The following is a 17,745-nucleotide window of genomic DNA, read 5'->3' on the forward strand; positions in this document are numbered from 1 at the left end:
TTTCAGGTTAATATGGAGGAATATGCAGGATGCAATACACAAATTTGCTTTGGGCTTGGGCCCTTCGTCAGGTGCCTCTACGAGGGGAAAGGGGTTGTTGCATTCAAAAACAGATTCGCACATTGGGATTGGCTGTATATGTTAAACATGTACAGCATGCATCCATATACTATTTGGTAACTGCTTGATTTTGTTAATTGGACCTAATAATTTGAAGGGTTGGACTAAATTGCATCTTTCAGTTTTAGATCAAAAACACTTCATTGGCAGGAAAGATTTGGGAATGGGTGAAAGAAGAGTATAGTTAAAGCTGTAGAAAGAGTTGGAAGGTGTAAAGGTAAGTTGAAGACTCTGGTAATCTGAAACTATGCAAATTTGAAATGGTATGATTGTATCTGTATGTAGAATAATATATAAAGTATAAAGCACAACAAATAAGCTATTCACCATAATAACCTTGAGCTTTGCAGCTTTTTTCTTTCTTTGCAAGAGCATATTAATGAACATAAAAGCATTGAAACAAGTTGTTCCTTGAAGGAATATTCCATCCCCTCATGAAAACTTAAGTGATTTTACTTTCAAACAGTCATCCAGAGCAATGAATCGACTAAATTATTCAGAAATTGATGTAATAATAGTGAAACATTAACTGACAAATTTAAATCAAGCTTCAAACCTATTATTTTATAACTTTGGAAAGTAGAAATTGCATCTTTTGAGGAATAATTGTATCTTTTGCCAATGCTGTATGGATTTTCTTACATTTTGAAGCTCCCTACTTTATTATCATTCAAGCTTTATTTTATGATGGGGAAAAGTGCCAGTTGCAGAAGATGTTAACATTTAAGTTTGCTTACCTAGTTACCTTTTCAAATAATACTTTATATGACAGACTTTATAAGACAGACTTTGCTGTCACTTGTCTGTTAATTTTCTGTGGACTTTTTACAGTGGAAAAGTTCTCAAAGGCCTATTACCTTTGAAGTACAACATTACAGATAATCTGTTGTCTATAACTCAAACAATAATTGAAGAATTGTTAATCAACATCAAGAAAATATCAATTGGATTATTTTAATTGCTTGAGGAATTTAGGGCTGCATGGTTAGCACAATGCTCTTACAGCATCAGTGATCTGAGTGCAAATCTGGTGCTGTCTGAAAGGAACTTGTACATTCTTCCCATTTCTGTGTGGTTTTCCTCTGGGTGCTGTGATTTCCTCCCACCTTTCTAAAGTGAATGGGGATTGTACCCTAATTGTTGTATTTGGGGGACACGGGCTTACAGCCCGAAAGGACTAGAGGTGCTTTCTATGCCTGAAACAAATTGTTTGGCAAAAATGTTATTTTTCATTCCATTAAGAGTGTTGTATGGGATTGAACAAGCCCCAGATAAAAAGGAAAATTGAGAACTTTTAATTTGCACCTTTAGAGCTGACTTGAGCTTTGAAGAACATTTTGCTTGTAAGAAAACAAAAAAGTGATACCTCAAGGCAGATGGTCAGAAATATAGAAAGAAAACAGAAAAATCCAGTTGTGGCCTTTGTCAGAGTAGGAATGCAGGTTTCATTGAAGGTGTATCGGGAGTTGAGAGCTGAATTAAAGGGTATAAAATTTGAGAGCATAAGTAAACTGTTTAAAATGTTATCATCCTTGTAGCCTTAATTATCATCTTGATAATTTAATTGAGAAAAGATCCTTCTTTTTTTGAAAATTCCTTATTCGAAGATGGTGAAAAATTAATACTTAATTAAAAAAAATATTCCCCCTTTCTCAAACAACCCAATAGAACAGAAGGAAAAAAAAAGAAAAAAGAAAACATCTGGATAATAAAGCTATCATATGAAATCTAACATATCTTAACTTTCTTAATTAGTAAATATGATTCCTAAATTTTTTGAAAAATTTAAAATTTGTTACGTAAATTATATGTAATCTTTTCCAGTGGTATAAAACTACCTATTTCGGGTATCTACCCATTCCCAAATACTGTAAATATTCGTGTATAATGCATTTCGTGTATTATGCGACACCCCAATTTGTAGGAGAAAAAGCGAGAAAATTTTTACCCTTGTGTATAATAAGACCCCCCCCTCGCCCGCCTGAGTCGTGCTGGCGTCTCTTTCCCCCCTCACCCGCACGAGTCGTGCTGGTGTCTCTTCCCCCTCGCCCACCCGAGTCGTGCTGGTGTCTCTTCTCCCTCGCCCGCCCGAGTCACGGTAGCGTCTCCCCCACCTCGCCCGGCCGAGTTGCGCTGGCGTCTCTCTCCCCCCTCGCCACCCGAGTCACGCTGCCGTCTCTCTCCTCCCCCCCACCAACCTAGTCGTGCTGCTGTCAATGTAGGAGGCTGCTGATAATCTTAAACCTGGTGGCAGAAAATTTAAAAAAAATGATAACCTTGTGTATAATGCGACTCTCCTACTTTGAGCTCGAATTTCGGTACAAATTTTTTTGCATTATACACGAATATTTACGGTACACATCTTATTTTCCAAGTTACTCCTGCACATTTTCTAGCTATTGCTAGGGCTATTTTAACAAATTCTTTTTTGTATTTATTTAACTTCAATTTCAATTCTGTGTCAAAAATATTTCCAAGTAAAAAATATTTGGATCTTGAGGAAACTCTTGCCGAAAATAAACCCAGTTCTGTCCAAAAGGGTCTAATTTTGAACATTTTCATATCTTTGGCTTGGCTTCGCGGACGAAGATTTATGGAGGGGGTAAAAAGTCCACGTCAGCTGCAGGCTCGTTTGTGGCTGACAAGTCCGATGCGGGACAGGCAGACACGATTGCAGCGGTTGCAAGGGAAAATTCGTTGGTTGCGGTTGGGTGTTGGGTTTTTCCTCCTTTGCCTTTTGTCAGTGAGGTGGGCTCTGCGGTCTTCTTCAAAGGAGGTTGCTGCCCGCCAAACTGTGAGGCGCCAAGATGCACGGTTTGAGGCGTTATCAGCCCACTGGCGGTGGTCAATGTGGCAGGCACCAAGAGATTTCTTTAGGCAGTCCTTGTACCTTTTCTTTGGTGCACCTCTGTCACGGTGGCCAGTGGAGAGCTCGCCATATAACACGATCTTGGGAAGACGATGGTCCTCCATTCTGGAGACGTGACCCATCCAGCGCAGCTGGATCTTCAGCAGCGTGGACTCGATGCTGTCGACCTCTGCCATCTCGAGTACTTCGACGTTAGGGGTGTAAGCGCTCCAATGGATGTTGAGGATGGAGCGGAGACAACGCTGGTGGAAGCGTTCTAGGAGCCGTAGGTGGTGCCGGTAGAGGACCCATGATTCGGAGCCGAACAAGAGTGTGGGTATGACAACGACTCTGTATACGCTTATCTTTGTGAGGTTTTTCAGTTGGTTGTTTTTCCAGACTCTTTTGTGTAGTCTTCCAAAGGCGCTATTTGCCTTGGCGAGTCTGTTGTCTATCTCATTGTCGATCCTTGCATCTGATGAAATGGTGCAGCCGAGATAGGTAAACTGGTTGACCGTTTTGAGTTTTGTGTGCCCGATGGAGATGTGGGGGGGCTGGTAGTCATGGTGGGGAGCTGGCTGATGGAGGACCTCAGTTTTCTTCAGGCTGACTTCCAGGCCAAACATTTTGGCAGTTTCCGCAAAGCAGGACGTCAAGCGCTGAAGAGCTGGCTCTGAATGGGCAACTAAAGCGGCATCGTCTGCAAAGAGTAGTTCACGGACAAGTTTCTCTTGTGTCTTGGTGTGAGCTTGCAGGCGCCTCAGATTGAAGAGGCTGCCATCCGTGCGGTACCGGATGTAAACAGCGTCTTCATTGTTGGGGTCTTTCATGGCTTGGTTCAGCATCATGCTGAAGAAGATTGAAAAGAGGGTTGGTGCGAGAACACAGCCTTGCTTCACGCCATTGTTAATGGAGAAGGGTTCAGAGAGCTCATTGCTGTATCTGACCCGACCTAGAGCGCATCGGATGTCCCCCAAAGTACCTCAACATGATTATCCAACTGCACATTTCCAAATAGAATGTAGAAAAATACCTACCTTTTAATTGCATCTAAAACATTTATCTGAAAAAAATTAGAATTTAATCCATTTAATTTCTGTGGAGTAAGATTTAGTTGATGTAAAAAAAAATTATATCATAAATTTAATATTAATTGTGTTAGTCATCCTATTCTGACAAAGTTCGAACCGTTTCCTCTTGAATATTTATTTTTAAATCTTTCTCCCATCTTTGTCTTGTCTTATGAATTCCTGGTTTATACATTCCTTTTTGCAAATTAGTATGCATAATTGAAATAAGCTTTTTAATATTAATAATTATTCCAAATAACTTTGTTCAGGTAATATTAAATCTGGACCTACATTTTCTCTTATATTCCTTTAACAGAAAATCAGAGAATATTATATTGTTTTGTATTCCATACTTGTTTTTCAATTGCTCAAATGTCATTAAAGCTGAACCTTGAAAACAATCTTTTATTGTCTTAGTTCCTTTGTTAAACAAAATATCAAAAGTTGATTATTTATTGTAAAAGGAATGTTGATTCTGACTCAATATCATTCCTGGTATCTGAAAATGTCTTATTCCCATTTCTAAATGTATTTTACTCTATATTTGTAAAGGATGTTTTAACAAAGGAATATCTCGATCTCCAATATAAAAGCTTATAATTCCACTTGTATATAAAATTTTCTCACTTGTCTTTTCCTATTTTATTCATTTCTATATAAATCCATGCTGGTATTTTTCCCTCTTGGGGAAAAAATGTAGAGAGAAACCTCAATTGTCCTGCTCTGTAATAATTTAAAAATATTTGGTAATTGTAGTCCTCCTAATTCAAATGTCCATGTTCTTTTGTCTTATGCAACTCTTGCCATTTTTCTTTCCTAATAAATTTCCTGACATATTTAGATCCTGAAAAAAATTTTGTTGGTATAAATATAGGTAGCATTTGAAATAAATACTGTACTCTAGGGAATATATTCATTTTTATACAATTAACCCTTCCAATTATTGTTATAGGTAGTTTCTTCCATTTCTGTAAATCTTCTTCTACTTTCTTAAACAATGGGGAATAATTCAATTTAATTAAATCATTTACCTTGTTATCAATTTTAATACCTAATATTTAATTGCATCTCTCTGCCACTTAATTTGTCCTTTTTTACATTGCTCAAAGTCCACCTTTACTATAGGCATTATTTCACTTTCATCACAATTTATTTTATTGCCTGATGCTACACCATATTTTTGTAATCTTAAATACAATTTACTTAATGGCTTTTCTGGTTCAAATACATTGTAATATCATCTGCAAATAAATTAATCTTATGCTCTTTGCTGTCTACTTTAAAACCTTTAATATCGTTATCAAGCCTAATTAATTCTGCCAAAGACTCTTTTGCTAAAATAAATAATGAAGGAAACAATGGACATCCTTGTCTAATCAATAAAATAAATTTTGATATTTGTCCATTTGTAATAATTTTTACTTTAGGTTTATTATATAGAGCTCTGATCCAATCTATAGATGTGGGTGCTATTCCAAATTTACTTAAAGACTTTAAATTAAAAAAAAACATTCAAGTTTATCAAATGCTTTTTCAGTGTATAAAATAACTGTACTAAATGTATTATACTCATTAGCAGATAATGTAACAAAGTTAATTTCCTTCTTTTAACAAATCTAGTTTGATCAATATTTATTAATTTAGGTAAATATTTCACTATTCTATTTGCTAACATTTTAGATATTATTTTATAATCTGCATTTAATAATGAAATAGGTTTATATGATGATGGTTTCAAAGGATGGTTCCCTTTTTTCAGAATCATTTATTATTGCTGTCTTAAAAGATTCTGGTAAATCATTAATCTCTCCCACCTGTTCTAGTTCTTCCATAAATGGGGAAATTAATAAATCTTTAAATGCTTTATAAAACTTGGGGGGGGGGGGAGAGCCATCTTCTCCTGGAGACTCATAATTTTGTAATTACTTCAGTGCTTCCTTAACCTCGTTTTTAGTAAATGGTGTAGCCACAACTCTGATTAATTTTGGTCAATTTATTTGAGACAAAAATTCTTCAATTTTATTGTCATCTTTTAACGATTCTGACTGATATAAATTTTTATAATACTTAAAAATTATCATTTATTTGTTATGATTTCTAAGTTGCTATAATTGCCCTAGAAACTTGTTCTGTTTTTAATTGCCACACAAGAACCTTATATGCTCTCTCATAACTCATAGTATCTTTCCGTAGTTTTCATTATTTCGCTTTGTATTTTATAAGTTTGCAAAGTATTATACTTTAATTTGTTATTTAACATTTTTTCTTTATTTGATTGTATATGTAATTTTTTTCTATTATTTCTTTCTCAAGTTCTACTTTTTGCATATAATCTTTAAAACAGATGTATACTGATCTCTTAAATATGCTTTCATTGCATCTCATAAAAAACATTCATTACTGAATTAGAATTCATTTCAAAGAATATCTGTATTTGCTTTTCCATAAACTCACAGAAATCCTTCCTTTTTAACAACATAGAATTAAATCTCCATCTATAAACCGATTTCTCCTTATCTTCTATTTGATATTGCTAAAAATGAAGGTGAACGATCTGATAAAATTTCTGCTTGATACTCTACGCTTTTTATTCTTCCTTGCAAGTATGCCAATATTAAGAAAAAAAATCAATTCTGGAGTAAGCGTCATATCTTTTTGAATAAAAAGAGTAATCCCTTTCTTTTGGATGAATTCTCCATTCATCTATTAATCTCATATCTTTCATTAATGACTGTGTAACTTTGGCAGCTTTACTTTTAATAAAATTTCTCCCAAATCTATCTAACAATAGGTCAAGACAAAAATTAGCCTCCTCCTATTTATACATTTTAATGGGCATTTGCTGAATTCAAAAATGTTTCTTGCACAAAATTCTCAACATTAAATTTGGTGATATATATTCAAAAATGTCTAAAATTCAGAAAAAAACTTGACAATGTACTTTGTATTTTAACTAGAAGGTTTTTAATTAATCAAACTTTCTACCCCTCCAGCTTTGGGATTAAATGAAGGTTCTGCAACATGTCCTACCCAATATCTTTTCAATTTTTGAGGTTCAACATCACTTAAATGTGTTTCTTGTTTTTTTTTAAAGAAAGTAATATCCTTTCTAATCTTTTTCATATATACTATTAATTTTTTTCTTTTAATTGGATTTTTAATCCTGTTAATACTTGCAAAATTTGCCATTTCACCCACTAATTATGATAATACCATCTCTCCCTCATACCTCATCACTTCCAACTCCTAGTTCTGCTACATTATCATAACACTATGATTATGAAATATTCCAAATGTAAAGAACATAAGAAAAAGAAAGGAAACCCTGTATATATGGGGAAATCAAAGAAACCCCTACTAATGTTGTTACGCAGAAAAACAGCATTACTCCCCTCCATGTTTTGGGCAGTGGCCTCTGCCACAAATGTCTATCGACCCCTCCCTCCCAGCTTTCCTGAAGATGTTGTTACATTTCATTTACTAAAATATGAACATCACCCTTTATCAGTTAGAAATATTACTGTTCAAAATGTCCTTCAAATTGCACTCAGCTGCTCAGCACTCATCTCTTCATGATGAATATCTGGCAAAGGGTCAGCATACTGTTTAGCCTTCTTTGGTTCAACAAAAAACTTGTTTTGGCTTCCTGGAACAAAAACCTTTAGGGTTTAGGGTGGCAAAATATCTTTTTAAAAAAAGCGTAACCTTTTTTCCACAGTACATTTTTAATTGGATTAAATTCCTTTCTTTTCTTCAACTTATTCAAAACTTATATCTGAATAGAAAATGATATTATTTCCATTATATTCTAAAGGTCCTTGTCTTTCCTTTCCTTGTTTGGCTGCCATTTTCAGAATCCTCTTACTTGATAATTTAACCGGTATTGGATATGGCTTTTGATCTGGTTATGGTCGAGGTCTTAAAGCTCGATGTTCTCTTTCTATCTCAATATCTCCCTGAAATTCTTTGGATCCCACAAACTATTGGAGTCATTGATGCAAAAATTGCCTGATATCATCTTCTTCATCCCCTTCTGTGAGTCCCACAATTTTTTAAATAATTTCTTCTACTAAAATTTTCTAAGGCATCCAATTTTTGAGCCATATGATCTTGAGCAGTAGCAAAATTAGTTTGGATATTCTCCATCTGATCTTTAATTGAATCAGTTTCAAATTCTATTCCTTTAACTCTTTCTTCCATCTCTTCAAATATTTTTTGTATATTCACCACTACTACCACTACATTTGGTTCTAACATCTGATTTTTCCATTAAAGCTCTAATGTGCTTTATTTTCTTCATCATTACCATAATTTGCTTATATAAATTCTGTATACTCAAAGATTTAGCAGTTTTACCTTTTCTAGCTTTCAGCTGTCTACTGGCTCTTTCTAATTCCTCTTCTTCCATTTCTTCTTCTGACTGTACAACCTCCTCATAATCGTAAGAGTTTGATTCTTCTTCTTCTATTTCCTCTTCTCATTGAAGCAGTCTATATCTGCTTCCTTCTTCTAGCAATGCTCCTGGAACAGCTCCCGGATCCATCTTTGAGGTAGGCCTCTTCTTTATCTTGTTGTAGTTTCTGTTGTTTTTCTTTTGAGTCAGCGGCAGCTTTTTCTTTCTTTGGAAACATCTCTAGGGTGTTCTCTGTTACTTTAAATATTATTTTTTCTTCTTTTCCTTCTATCTTTTTTAAAACATTTTTCAGGACAGCTAGGTTCTCCAACCGATGTTACACCCTCACATGACATGTCCCAGTTTTTAGAAGAATTGAAAAAATTGCCAACAATTACTCTGAAATACTCTTAAATAGCCATTCTCAGTGGAGACTACAGCATATTTAATGGGGGCCACAGACTGAAATCATAAAAAATATTTTGTTTTTATGTAGTTGGTAGGAGAGAAGTATGGAAGAAACCAACTGGACTTGATTGCTTCACAGGGAAATGGTTTATAAACTTTCAGAAGAGTCCTAAGGGGGGCCGTAGCCAAAACGATGGTTGGGAATGACGGCTCTTAAATATTTAAACATTTTAAATTATTGCTCAGGTGTTTATAAATTGTCATAAGCGTCAAACAGAAAATAAATATGTGGCTTGTTAGCATGGAAAAAGAGGATTCCTTTTCATGGTTCAGTAGAATCAGTGTGGGGATAGTGAAGGGATTTTTCAATGGGATGGACACGATGCAAGCCATACACATGAGACTTCAGGTGTTAGAAAGCTCGGTGGGGCAAAAGCAGCTGAAAACAAAAGGACTATTAGGACCATCCAGTTTCTGGATCTTAGGGAAGTGCTAGAAATGTGATGCAAGTGCAGGGTTGGAGTACAATCAGTTTGGAGGCTGTGGTAAAACTACTATTACTGAGTTCACTCTCCAGCCTCCAACCTGATTGTGTCCTAACCCCACACTTCCTGCATCTATCTCTTCCCTAAGATCCACATCTATCTGAATATACTGAATTTATTGCATCATGTTTTCCTCTAACATGTCTGAAATCTGGCTGAATCTGGCCCTCTTTATGCTTGCTGTTCCTTGTCAATGTGAATTTTTTGTTGATCATTTCCTATAGTTTGAAAGAATTGTTGTATCTCAATTTTTGAGTTAGTATGGCAGATTTTATAATTGAAACAAAAATGATGTATTCCTAAAGAGAGACTATTTCTTTCAAAAGTTTATTTCAAGAGCTTTTATGCTATAGGTTATTCGTGCAGTAATATTTAGAAATAGAAGACACTTTTTTTTTCAAGATTGCTGAATCTGTGTTTTTATTATAAGCATCATTTATTTTGAACCTGCTTAAAGCCTACATCAATGACCAACTCTGTTTTCTTGTCCAATTATATAATGTACTTTCGAGCAATGGATGTGTCTTACCTTAAAGATCAGCGTGCAGAATGCCTTAAAACAAAACATAACCTACTAATTAAGTTACAAGTACAAAGTATTTCTGACAAGATCAATATGTTCTATTATGGCACTTATTTAGTTTCAACAGCAGTTAGTTGCGTTTATTTAGCACCTTTAGAACAATAAATACTTCTGACATTTCACGGATCATTGATAAAACAATTTTATATAAATTAGAATACTAGCAGCAAGCTTTTGCATGACCTCGGTTTGTGAAGGTTGGGACAATAGAGGCCAATTAGAATCTGGCCAGATTAATCTGGAAGTAACAAAGCATGGTTGAGAATTTCAACAGCAGAACAAGTTAGGCAGTTAGTAAGATGAAGGCCACAGGAATGGTGCTTAAATGGTTTGAAATTTATTATCTCGAGACCTGATGTGAAACCAGAGTTGTGAATGGTCCTGTTGTACCTCAAAATAATTTCTGGATTGTGGATGTAGTTGGTGGAAGGGACCAAATTTTATGATGGGGACAGTGACATTGATTTCCCCGATATTGGGTTGGATTTAATTTGTACTGATCCAGAGTGGATTTTGGATGAGCAAGCTGATAGGATTGAGATAATAGGCTTTTTCAGGTGCATTCGATGCTAAGAATGCACCTGAAGAAGCAGAAGTGACCCTTTAAATTGCCATTCAGGTGGCAGCGTTTAAATCGCAACGCTGCCCATCTGATGGACACAGCTGCACAGTATGATGCTCTGAGCACACCTCCGGCTCCTGCCCAGTGTCAGTTGTGATCCCGCCCACTGACGTGATGTCATTTTGAGCGCGACAAGAAGGAATGCAGGACAATGGCAGAGCCTGTGCAGGAAGGAGACATGATGATGATGATTTCAGCATTTCTGAGTGTTCAGAATGAGATACGGCAGATCCTTGGTAAGGCTATTTGTGCTGTTGAAGCTTTTCAATCGTCCTGAGATCTGAAAATAGCATGGGTGCAATCAGGAGAAGGTTCCTGCAAAGGATGAGGGCAAGAAGACCGCAGTTAGCGGTCAAAAGGCGCGTGGAGCTTAAGCGCCAAAGACTAAGGCGAATGCTGCTGGTCAGTCAATTAGCTATGGTGACACATTGGTCTCTCTGGAAGTTGATCCGACCGCAGGGAACTGAGTTCAGGAGTAATGTCCTCACTAAATTTGATGATGCTGAGTGGAGCAGACACTTTCGTATGTCGCGTGGTACCTTTCACATCGTACTAGAACTCATAGAACCTCACCTGAAGGCGCATAGACCGGACTTGCAGCGACCATTGGAGACCGGACTTCGATTAGCTGTGGCCTTGTAGTGGTATGCCATCCCTTGTGAGTATCGATCCATCAGAACCATCTTTGGAATAGGCGTCAGCACCGTGTGCATGGTGGTGCAGGAGGTGACTGCCACCTTGAGGAAGATCCTCGGTAAACGTTTCATCTCCCTGCCAAGTGGAATACATCTCCAGGAGACCATAGATGGCTTCACCAAAAGGGGATACCCAATGTGTGCTGGTGCCATTGATGGGTCACACATTCCCATTATCACGCCCAGCATGGATGCTGCAGCCTACTACAATCACAAAGGGTGGCATTCAGTGGTTCTGCAAGCGGTGGTTACCACAGATTCAAGTGAGTTACACCTCTATTGATGTACATCACATCACATTTCCAATGACTATAACTTCAATGTGTGATTTCCACTGTGATTTCCATTCATGTTACAGCTTCTCAGATGTGTTTGTGGGGTGGCTGGGCCGCACGCATGATGCCCAAGTGCTTGCCAACTCTCCTCTGTATAGAAAAGCAGAGGACCAGGGCGGATACCTCTTCCCACGTGACGTGAGTGTTCACTCTTCAAAGCTCCGTCTTTCAATATGTTATGCATGCTTGCTGTCTCAACGTTCAGGTGCATGAATTAACTACATTTCTGCATCATTGTGCCTGCAGGTGTCGAAGTATGTTGAGGGAGTGGAGGTTCCAGCTCATCTTGTGGGTGATGCAGCATACCCCCTACAAAGCTGGCCGATGAAGGGGTTCACACAGCACCGAGTACTGGATCGGGATCAGCGAAGATTTAACAAGGCCCTTAATTCAGCAAGGATAGTGGTGGAACATGCATTTAGCCGTCTAAAAGGCCGCTGGTGGTGCCTTTACAAGCGTTTAGATATCATTACCGCTTTAGTCCCAGATGTTGTGTTTGCCTGGTGTGTACTGCACAATATATGTGAGATTAGCAAGGAAGACTTCCCTTCAGAGTGGACATTGGTTGAAACAGATGGTCCTGCACCCAATAGCGCAGATTGTGCTGATCAGTAGGGCCATGGGCACCAGGCCATCCATTCTGCCATCATGTCCATCCTATAAGGGTATGTCCCTGCTACCCAGGTCCCCATTTTCCACAATTTGCACCCCACTCCACCCTCCCCACCCAATGTGGTGAGATGTGCCTGCTGCCTGGCATGTTATGAGCTCTCGCGAATGAACGGGTACATATAAATGAAACTTGTAAAATTTAATAAAATTTTATAAAAGACGTTCTTTGAGAAATCACACTGCTTCATAAATATCTGAGGTAGATATCGCAACGTTAACATTTCACATCATTCTTAAACTTGAAGGAAACCATGGAATGGACAAATAACAGTGCAAATCCACTCCACACTTGAACTCAGCAGATCAAACACTGAAACAGTAAACACAACAAACACAACCACCCAGCACCATAGCATCTCACTGCTGAATGTTTACATCCTTAAAGTGTCGCACAGAACATTGCACTTATGAGGGGTTTCATGAACAACAAAAGTGAACAGTGAATTAGCAGCATTAAGGATGTTTATTCTGACACAAACCTCATTCCAGCATTGAGAGGAACGAGTTGGGGTGGTGGCGGGGTAGAGAGGAACCTGTCCCGTACCCCAGCATCTCAGTCATGCCAAAGCGTCCACTACTGTGATGCACTGGTGTGGAATGAAATGGCATGCTGGATGGAGGGGCCAGGTACATGGGATAAGGCTGACCATATGACTGTGGGAATGGGGATGGGAGGCCTCCAATCGCGTGACCAATGTGTTGAAGATGACTGACTGCCTGTCCATTGCGGCACTCAATCCCCACAGGGAAGCTGCAAACTCAGACATTGACTGGGCATGCTTCTCCACGTTGGAGCGGCACGTTGTTTCCTCGTCCTCCCTCTGGTCGGCGAGCATGACTTGCTTCTGATCCAGCATCTCCTCTGCACGCTGGCGGTCTCTCTCACTGTCCTCCCTGTCAAGTGCCACATCATCGCCTGCAGCTCCTTCGCAAGAACCTGCCCCTTCGTCAGTCACTAGCGCTTACGTCTGGGACCAGAGGCTGTGGGTGGAAACAGGAAAAGTGCATCAGCATTGGACTTGAGTGCTTCTCCATAAACACAACCTCAATAGTACTGTACCTGTGTTCTCTGTTGAGAGTGCCGCCTCGCCACTTCCAGTGACAGTGACCTCTGCGCTTCTTCTCTCGGAGGCATCCAAATCCGTTGCTCCCAGGTCCTCAGCGATGGCCTCCTCCTCCTCCTGGACTGGCATGTCTCCTCCATTGCCGCTGTGTGAAACCTGAGATCCCTCAGGGATGTGCTCTGGAGATTCAGGGGTCTCCAGAGCGCTGGCTACATTCAAGGGAGTAGCTGAGCAGCTATCCCCCCAGAGAGTGTGGGCTAGTTAAAGTACTGCCACTCCTTGCTCCCATTTCCACTCCTGGTGTGGTCCAGGACTGTGTGGAATTTCTTCCTCATGCTCTTCAGCTTCGTGACCATCTGATTTTTACTGCGCTTCTGCCCTTGTGCTGCAAGCACTCCGGACAGCCGCTCAAAAGTGGGACCATCCCTAACTGTCCCAGTAAGCTCCTTTTTCTGGGATTCCTGGGTCAGATGGTCTAGAAGCAGTCTTACCTCTTCCTCAGACTAGTTACAATCCTTTCTTGGAGCCATTGTTCAAATGCACTGTTTTCCTGCACTGCTAAAACAAAACGACTGAATCTGCACTCGCCTGCCTGCACAATGTGCTTCAAGATTCGTGCCAGGCATCTCAGGCTGACAACATCATGGCCACGTCAGCTGCCTGACCCTTTAATATCCGCTTTCAGCCAGCTGCATTCTGGTGGCTGGGGAGCCACTGAGCTGAGCTGATCATCCCTCTCTGAGGAGGGTTACGTAGCTCTCCTCAAGAACATCTGCACATTCAGGTGGCCTCAAAACATCTGCATATTGCCTACACATGCAGCTTTACATGCGGGGCAACTGGCCACCTGAAAGTGCCTAGTGCAAGCATGGCGAGAGATGTGATGTAAATTTGGAGTATCGTCAGCATACATGGAAGCTGTTTTGCATTTTCATATCGGATGTCCCCCAAAGTTCCTCAACATGATTATCCAACTGCACGAAAACCAACAAGGTCGGGTCAGATACAGCAATGAGCTCTCTGAACCCTTCTCCATTAACAATGGCGTGAAGCAAGGCTGTGTTCTGGCACCAACCCTCTTTTCAATCTTCTTCAGCATGATGCTGAACCAAGCCATGAAAGACCCCAACAATGAAGACGCTGTTTACATCCGGTACCGCACGGATGGCAGTCTCTTCAATCTGAGGCGCCTGCAAGCTCACACCAAGACACAAGAGAAACTTGTCCGTGAACTACTCTTTGCAGATGATGCCGCTTTAGTTGCCCATTCAGAGCCAGCTCTTCAGCGCTTGACGTCCTGCTTTGCGGAAACTGCCAAAATGTTTGGCCTGGAAGTCAGCCTGAAGAAAACTGAGGTCCTCCATCAGCCAGCTCCCCACCATGACTACCAGCCCCCCCACATCTCCATCGGGCACACAAAACTCAAAACGGTCAACCAGTTTACCTATCTCGGCTGCACCATTTCATCAGATGCAAGGATCGACAATGAGATAGACAACAGACTCGCCAAGGCAAATAGCGCCTTTGGAAGACTACACAAAAGAGTCTGGAAAAACAACCAACTGAAAAACCTCACAAAGATAAGCGTATACAGAGCCGTTGTCATACCCACACTCCTGTTCGGCTCTGAATCATGGGTCCTCTACCGGCACCACCTACGGCTCCTAGAACGCTTCCACCAGCGTTGTCTCCGCTCCATCCTCAACATCCATTGGAGCGCTCACACCCCTAACGTCGAGGTACTCGAGATGGCAGAGGTCGACAGCATCGAGTCCACGCTGCTGAAGATCCAGCTGCGCTGGATGGGTCACGTCTCCAGAATGGAGGACCATCGCCTTCCCAAGATCGTATTATATGGCGAGCTCTCCACTGGCCACCGTGACAGAGGTGCACCAAAGAAAAGGTACAAGGACTGCCTAAAGAAATCTCTTGGTGCCTGCCACATTGACCACCGCCAGTGGGCTGATAGCGCCTCAAACCGTGCATCTTGGCGCCTCACAGTTTGGCGGGCAGCAGCCTCCTTTGAAGAAGACCGCAGAGCCCACCTCACTGACAAAAGGCAAAGGAGGAAAAACCCAACACCCAACCCCAACCAACCAATTTTCCCTTGCAACCGCTGCAATCGTGTCTGCCTGTCCCGCATCGGACTGGTCAGCCACAAACGAGCCTGCAGCTGACGTGGACTTTTTACCCCCTCCATAAATCTTCGTCCGCGAAGCCAAGCCAAAGAAAAGAAAGATGGAAACCTTTAGATCCTCAGTCCCTGGTCTAGGGAATTGTATCAGTACTCTGACAATTGTTGGCTACATAAAAATGGAACAAAGCAATGGTGTTCCATTGGAGAAGGATACATGAAAGGTTGATCAACCAAGTGAAAATTAGCAAATAAGTTGTGAAAGATTAGAAGAATAGTTTATGTTTGTTGCAGTCACATGGGATTTTGATATGTGCTATTTCACTGTAATGGAAACCTAATGAGAGGTCTTTGAAAGATGAGAGCAAGCATCTGGCAAGAATTTTCTTAACACTCTTTTGGACAACCCTCCCCTATTACCAAGATATAGGAGATTCACTGTCTAGTTTTGTTCCCTGAAAGTAATTATGCATGATATTCTTCTGTGAGCTTGTTTCAATTTCTGCCTGGACAGCTCTTCAAAGAACATTTGAGTATGGAATGAAAAATGTATAAGATGAATTCACATCTTCAAATCTAGTTGTTATGGGCTTGAAATTTACCATTTATTCAATTAATCCTAATTTTTTTTTCCTTTTGGACTCGACCAATTTTTTTTGAGGTGTCTTTTAATGTGTTTTGCATTGCCTTTTTTGAACATTTTAATGTCTAAAAATATGATTGTCAACTATTTCCACTACATTCTAATTTAAATACCCTACAGCAGGGGTGTCAAACTCAAATTCACGGAGGGCCAAAATTAAAAACTTGGACTAAGTCGAGGGCCGAACTAAATATTTATTGAAAGTTTTCAACAACATCTGCATGTTTTCTCTTCTTTCAACATATGTAATGTTAAACTTTAGGATATAACTTTATGAGGATAATGTTACACGTCAGGAGTTGGTAGCTCAAGTTCACCCTTTGCTTGACCTGAGGGAAACATATTTGGTCCCTGTGGAGATGTAGTCAGCATTCACAGGCTGTGTCCATTTTGGCTTGCATCAGGACTCAGCATTTCCTGCTCACTCCTCAGGCTCTAGGCTTCTATTCACCCTCGACCCACCATCCCTCTACCTGACCAGTCCTTTACCTAACCTCTACTCACCCCTCACTCCACTCGCTCTGCCTCTACCCACCCCATCTTATACACGCCCCTCTACTGCCTCTCCCCTCAACCTGTTCCTCCCTCTACCTGTCTCTCACCCTCTAATCACCCCTCCCCTACTCGCCCTGCCCCTCCCCTTTTACCTCTTCCCTATCCACCCCTCCTTCTACTCATCCCTCCCTCTAACTGCCCCTCGCACCACCATAACTTCCCCTGCCCATTACTCCTCACCTACACCCTCTGCCCACCCCTGCTTACCCACCCACTCAGGCCCAGTGTGCTGCTGATCAGCCTTTGCGGACAGCCACCATCTCTCTCTTCACGTGCAGGGCTGAACCAGCCGTCCCTGGGGTCCGCGCGGGTGCAAGTGCTGAAGGCCGTGGCGACCGGGAGAAGTGCACTCACGCTGTGGAAGGGCCGTCCGGTGCCAGTCGCGCGGGGCTCGCACTGCCCGGGGGCCGTGCGCAGCCTGCCATGCCCGCCGCTCCGACAGGAAATCACAGGCGCTTGCCCATCCGCCGCACCGCACGACAGGTGGGAGAAGTGACTGGTTGTGTGGGGAGCCTTCCAACCGGCTTGCCGGCTGATGACATCGACAGACTTCTCGTGTTACAATTTCTCGTGTTACAATGGGGAAGGATGTGCAATGAAGGGGGAGGATGGTGGGGGTGACATTACCAAAAAACAGCATCGGCTCTCGCTGCAGGGCGGGCCACCTCTAATACATTTTTGAAATGACCTTTCGGGCCAAATATAATTATATCGCGGGCCAAATTTGGCCCGCGGGCCAGAGTTTGACATGTGTGCCCTACAGGAAGGAAGAGTGTTTAATATGAATGTTGTGTTGAATAATAGACTGAACAGAATAATGGATAATATTAAAAATTAGAGGAATGTAATTATAAGTTGCAAACAAGCTTTCTGGAAGTGTATGCACTTTGATTTTTCCATTTTCCCATCTTATTTAATAGCAAAAGGTATTTGAAAATTGTAGTTGGACTTCTCTGTGGAAGAAAGAAACATATTTTAAATTAATAGCTGTAGTTCACATTTTGTAGCAACATAGAAGTAAGAATTCAATGAATTCAACACTTAATATATAAAAAAAC

The 17,745-nt window shown here is 40.6% G+C and overlaps 1 protein-coding gene across 18 annotated transcripts in view; it reads left to right on the plus strand.

Annotated features, from left to right (window-relative positions):
• The window catches only part of LOC138755231 (lysine-specific demethylase 4C-like), a 417,729-nt gene that overhangs the window by 107,493 nt on the left and 292,491 nt on the right, over positions 1 to 17,745 (plus strand). The window contains exon 9 of one of the 18 annotated variants that reach the window (XM_069920969.1): positions 243 to 333. The exons of 16 other annotated variants lie outside the window; for them this stretch is intronic. In XM_069920969.1, coding sequence (XP_069777070.1) covers positions 243 to 248 — 6 coding nt within the window. In that variant the 3' untranslated portion in view covers positions 249 to 333. Of the gene's footprint in view, positions 1 to 242; positions 338 to 17,745 lie in introns of those variants that run through there. One more of the 18 variants, XM_069920946.1, reaches the window with a different exon arrangement.

This window comes from Narcine bancroftii, chromosome 1, assembly GCF_036971445.1.
Source record: "Narcine bancroftii isolate sNarBan1 chromosome 1, sNarBan1.hap1, whole genome shotgun sequence".
NCBI classification, from domain to species: Eukaryota; Metazoa; Chordata; class Chondrichthyes; order Torpediniformes; family Narcinidae; genus Narcine; species Narcine bancroftii.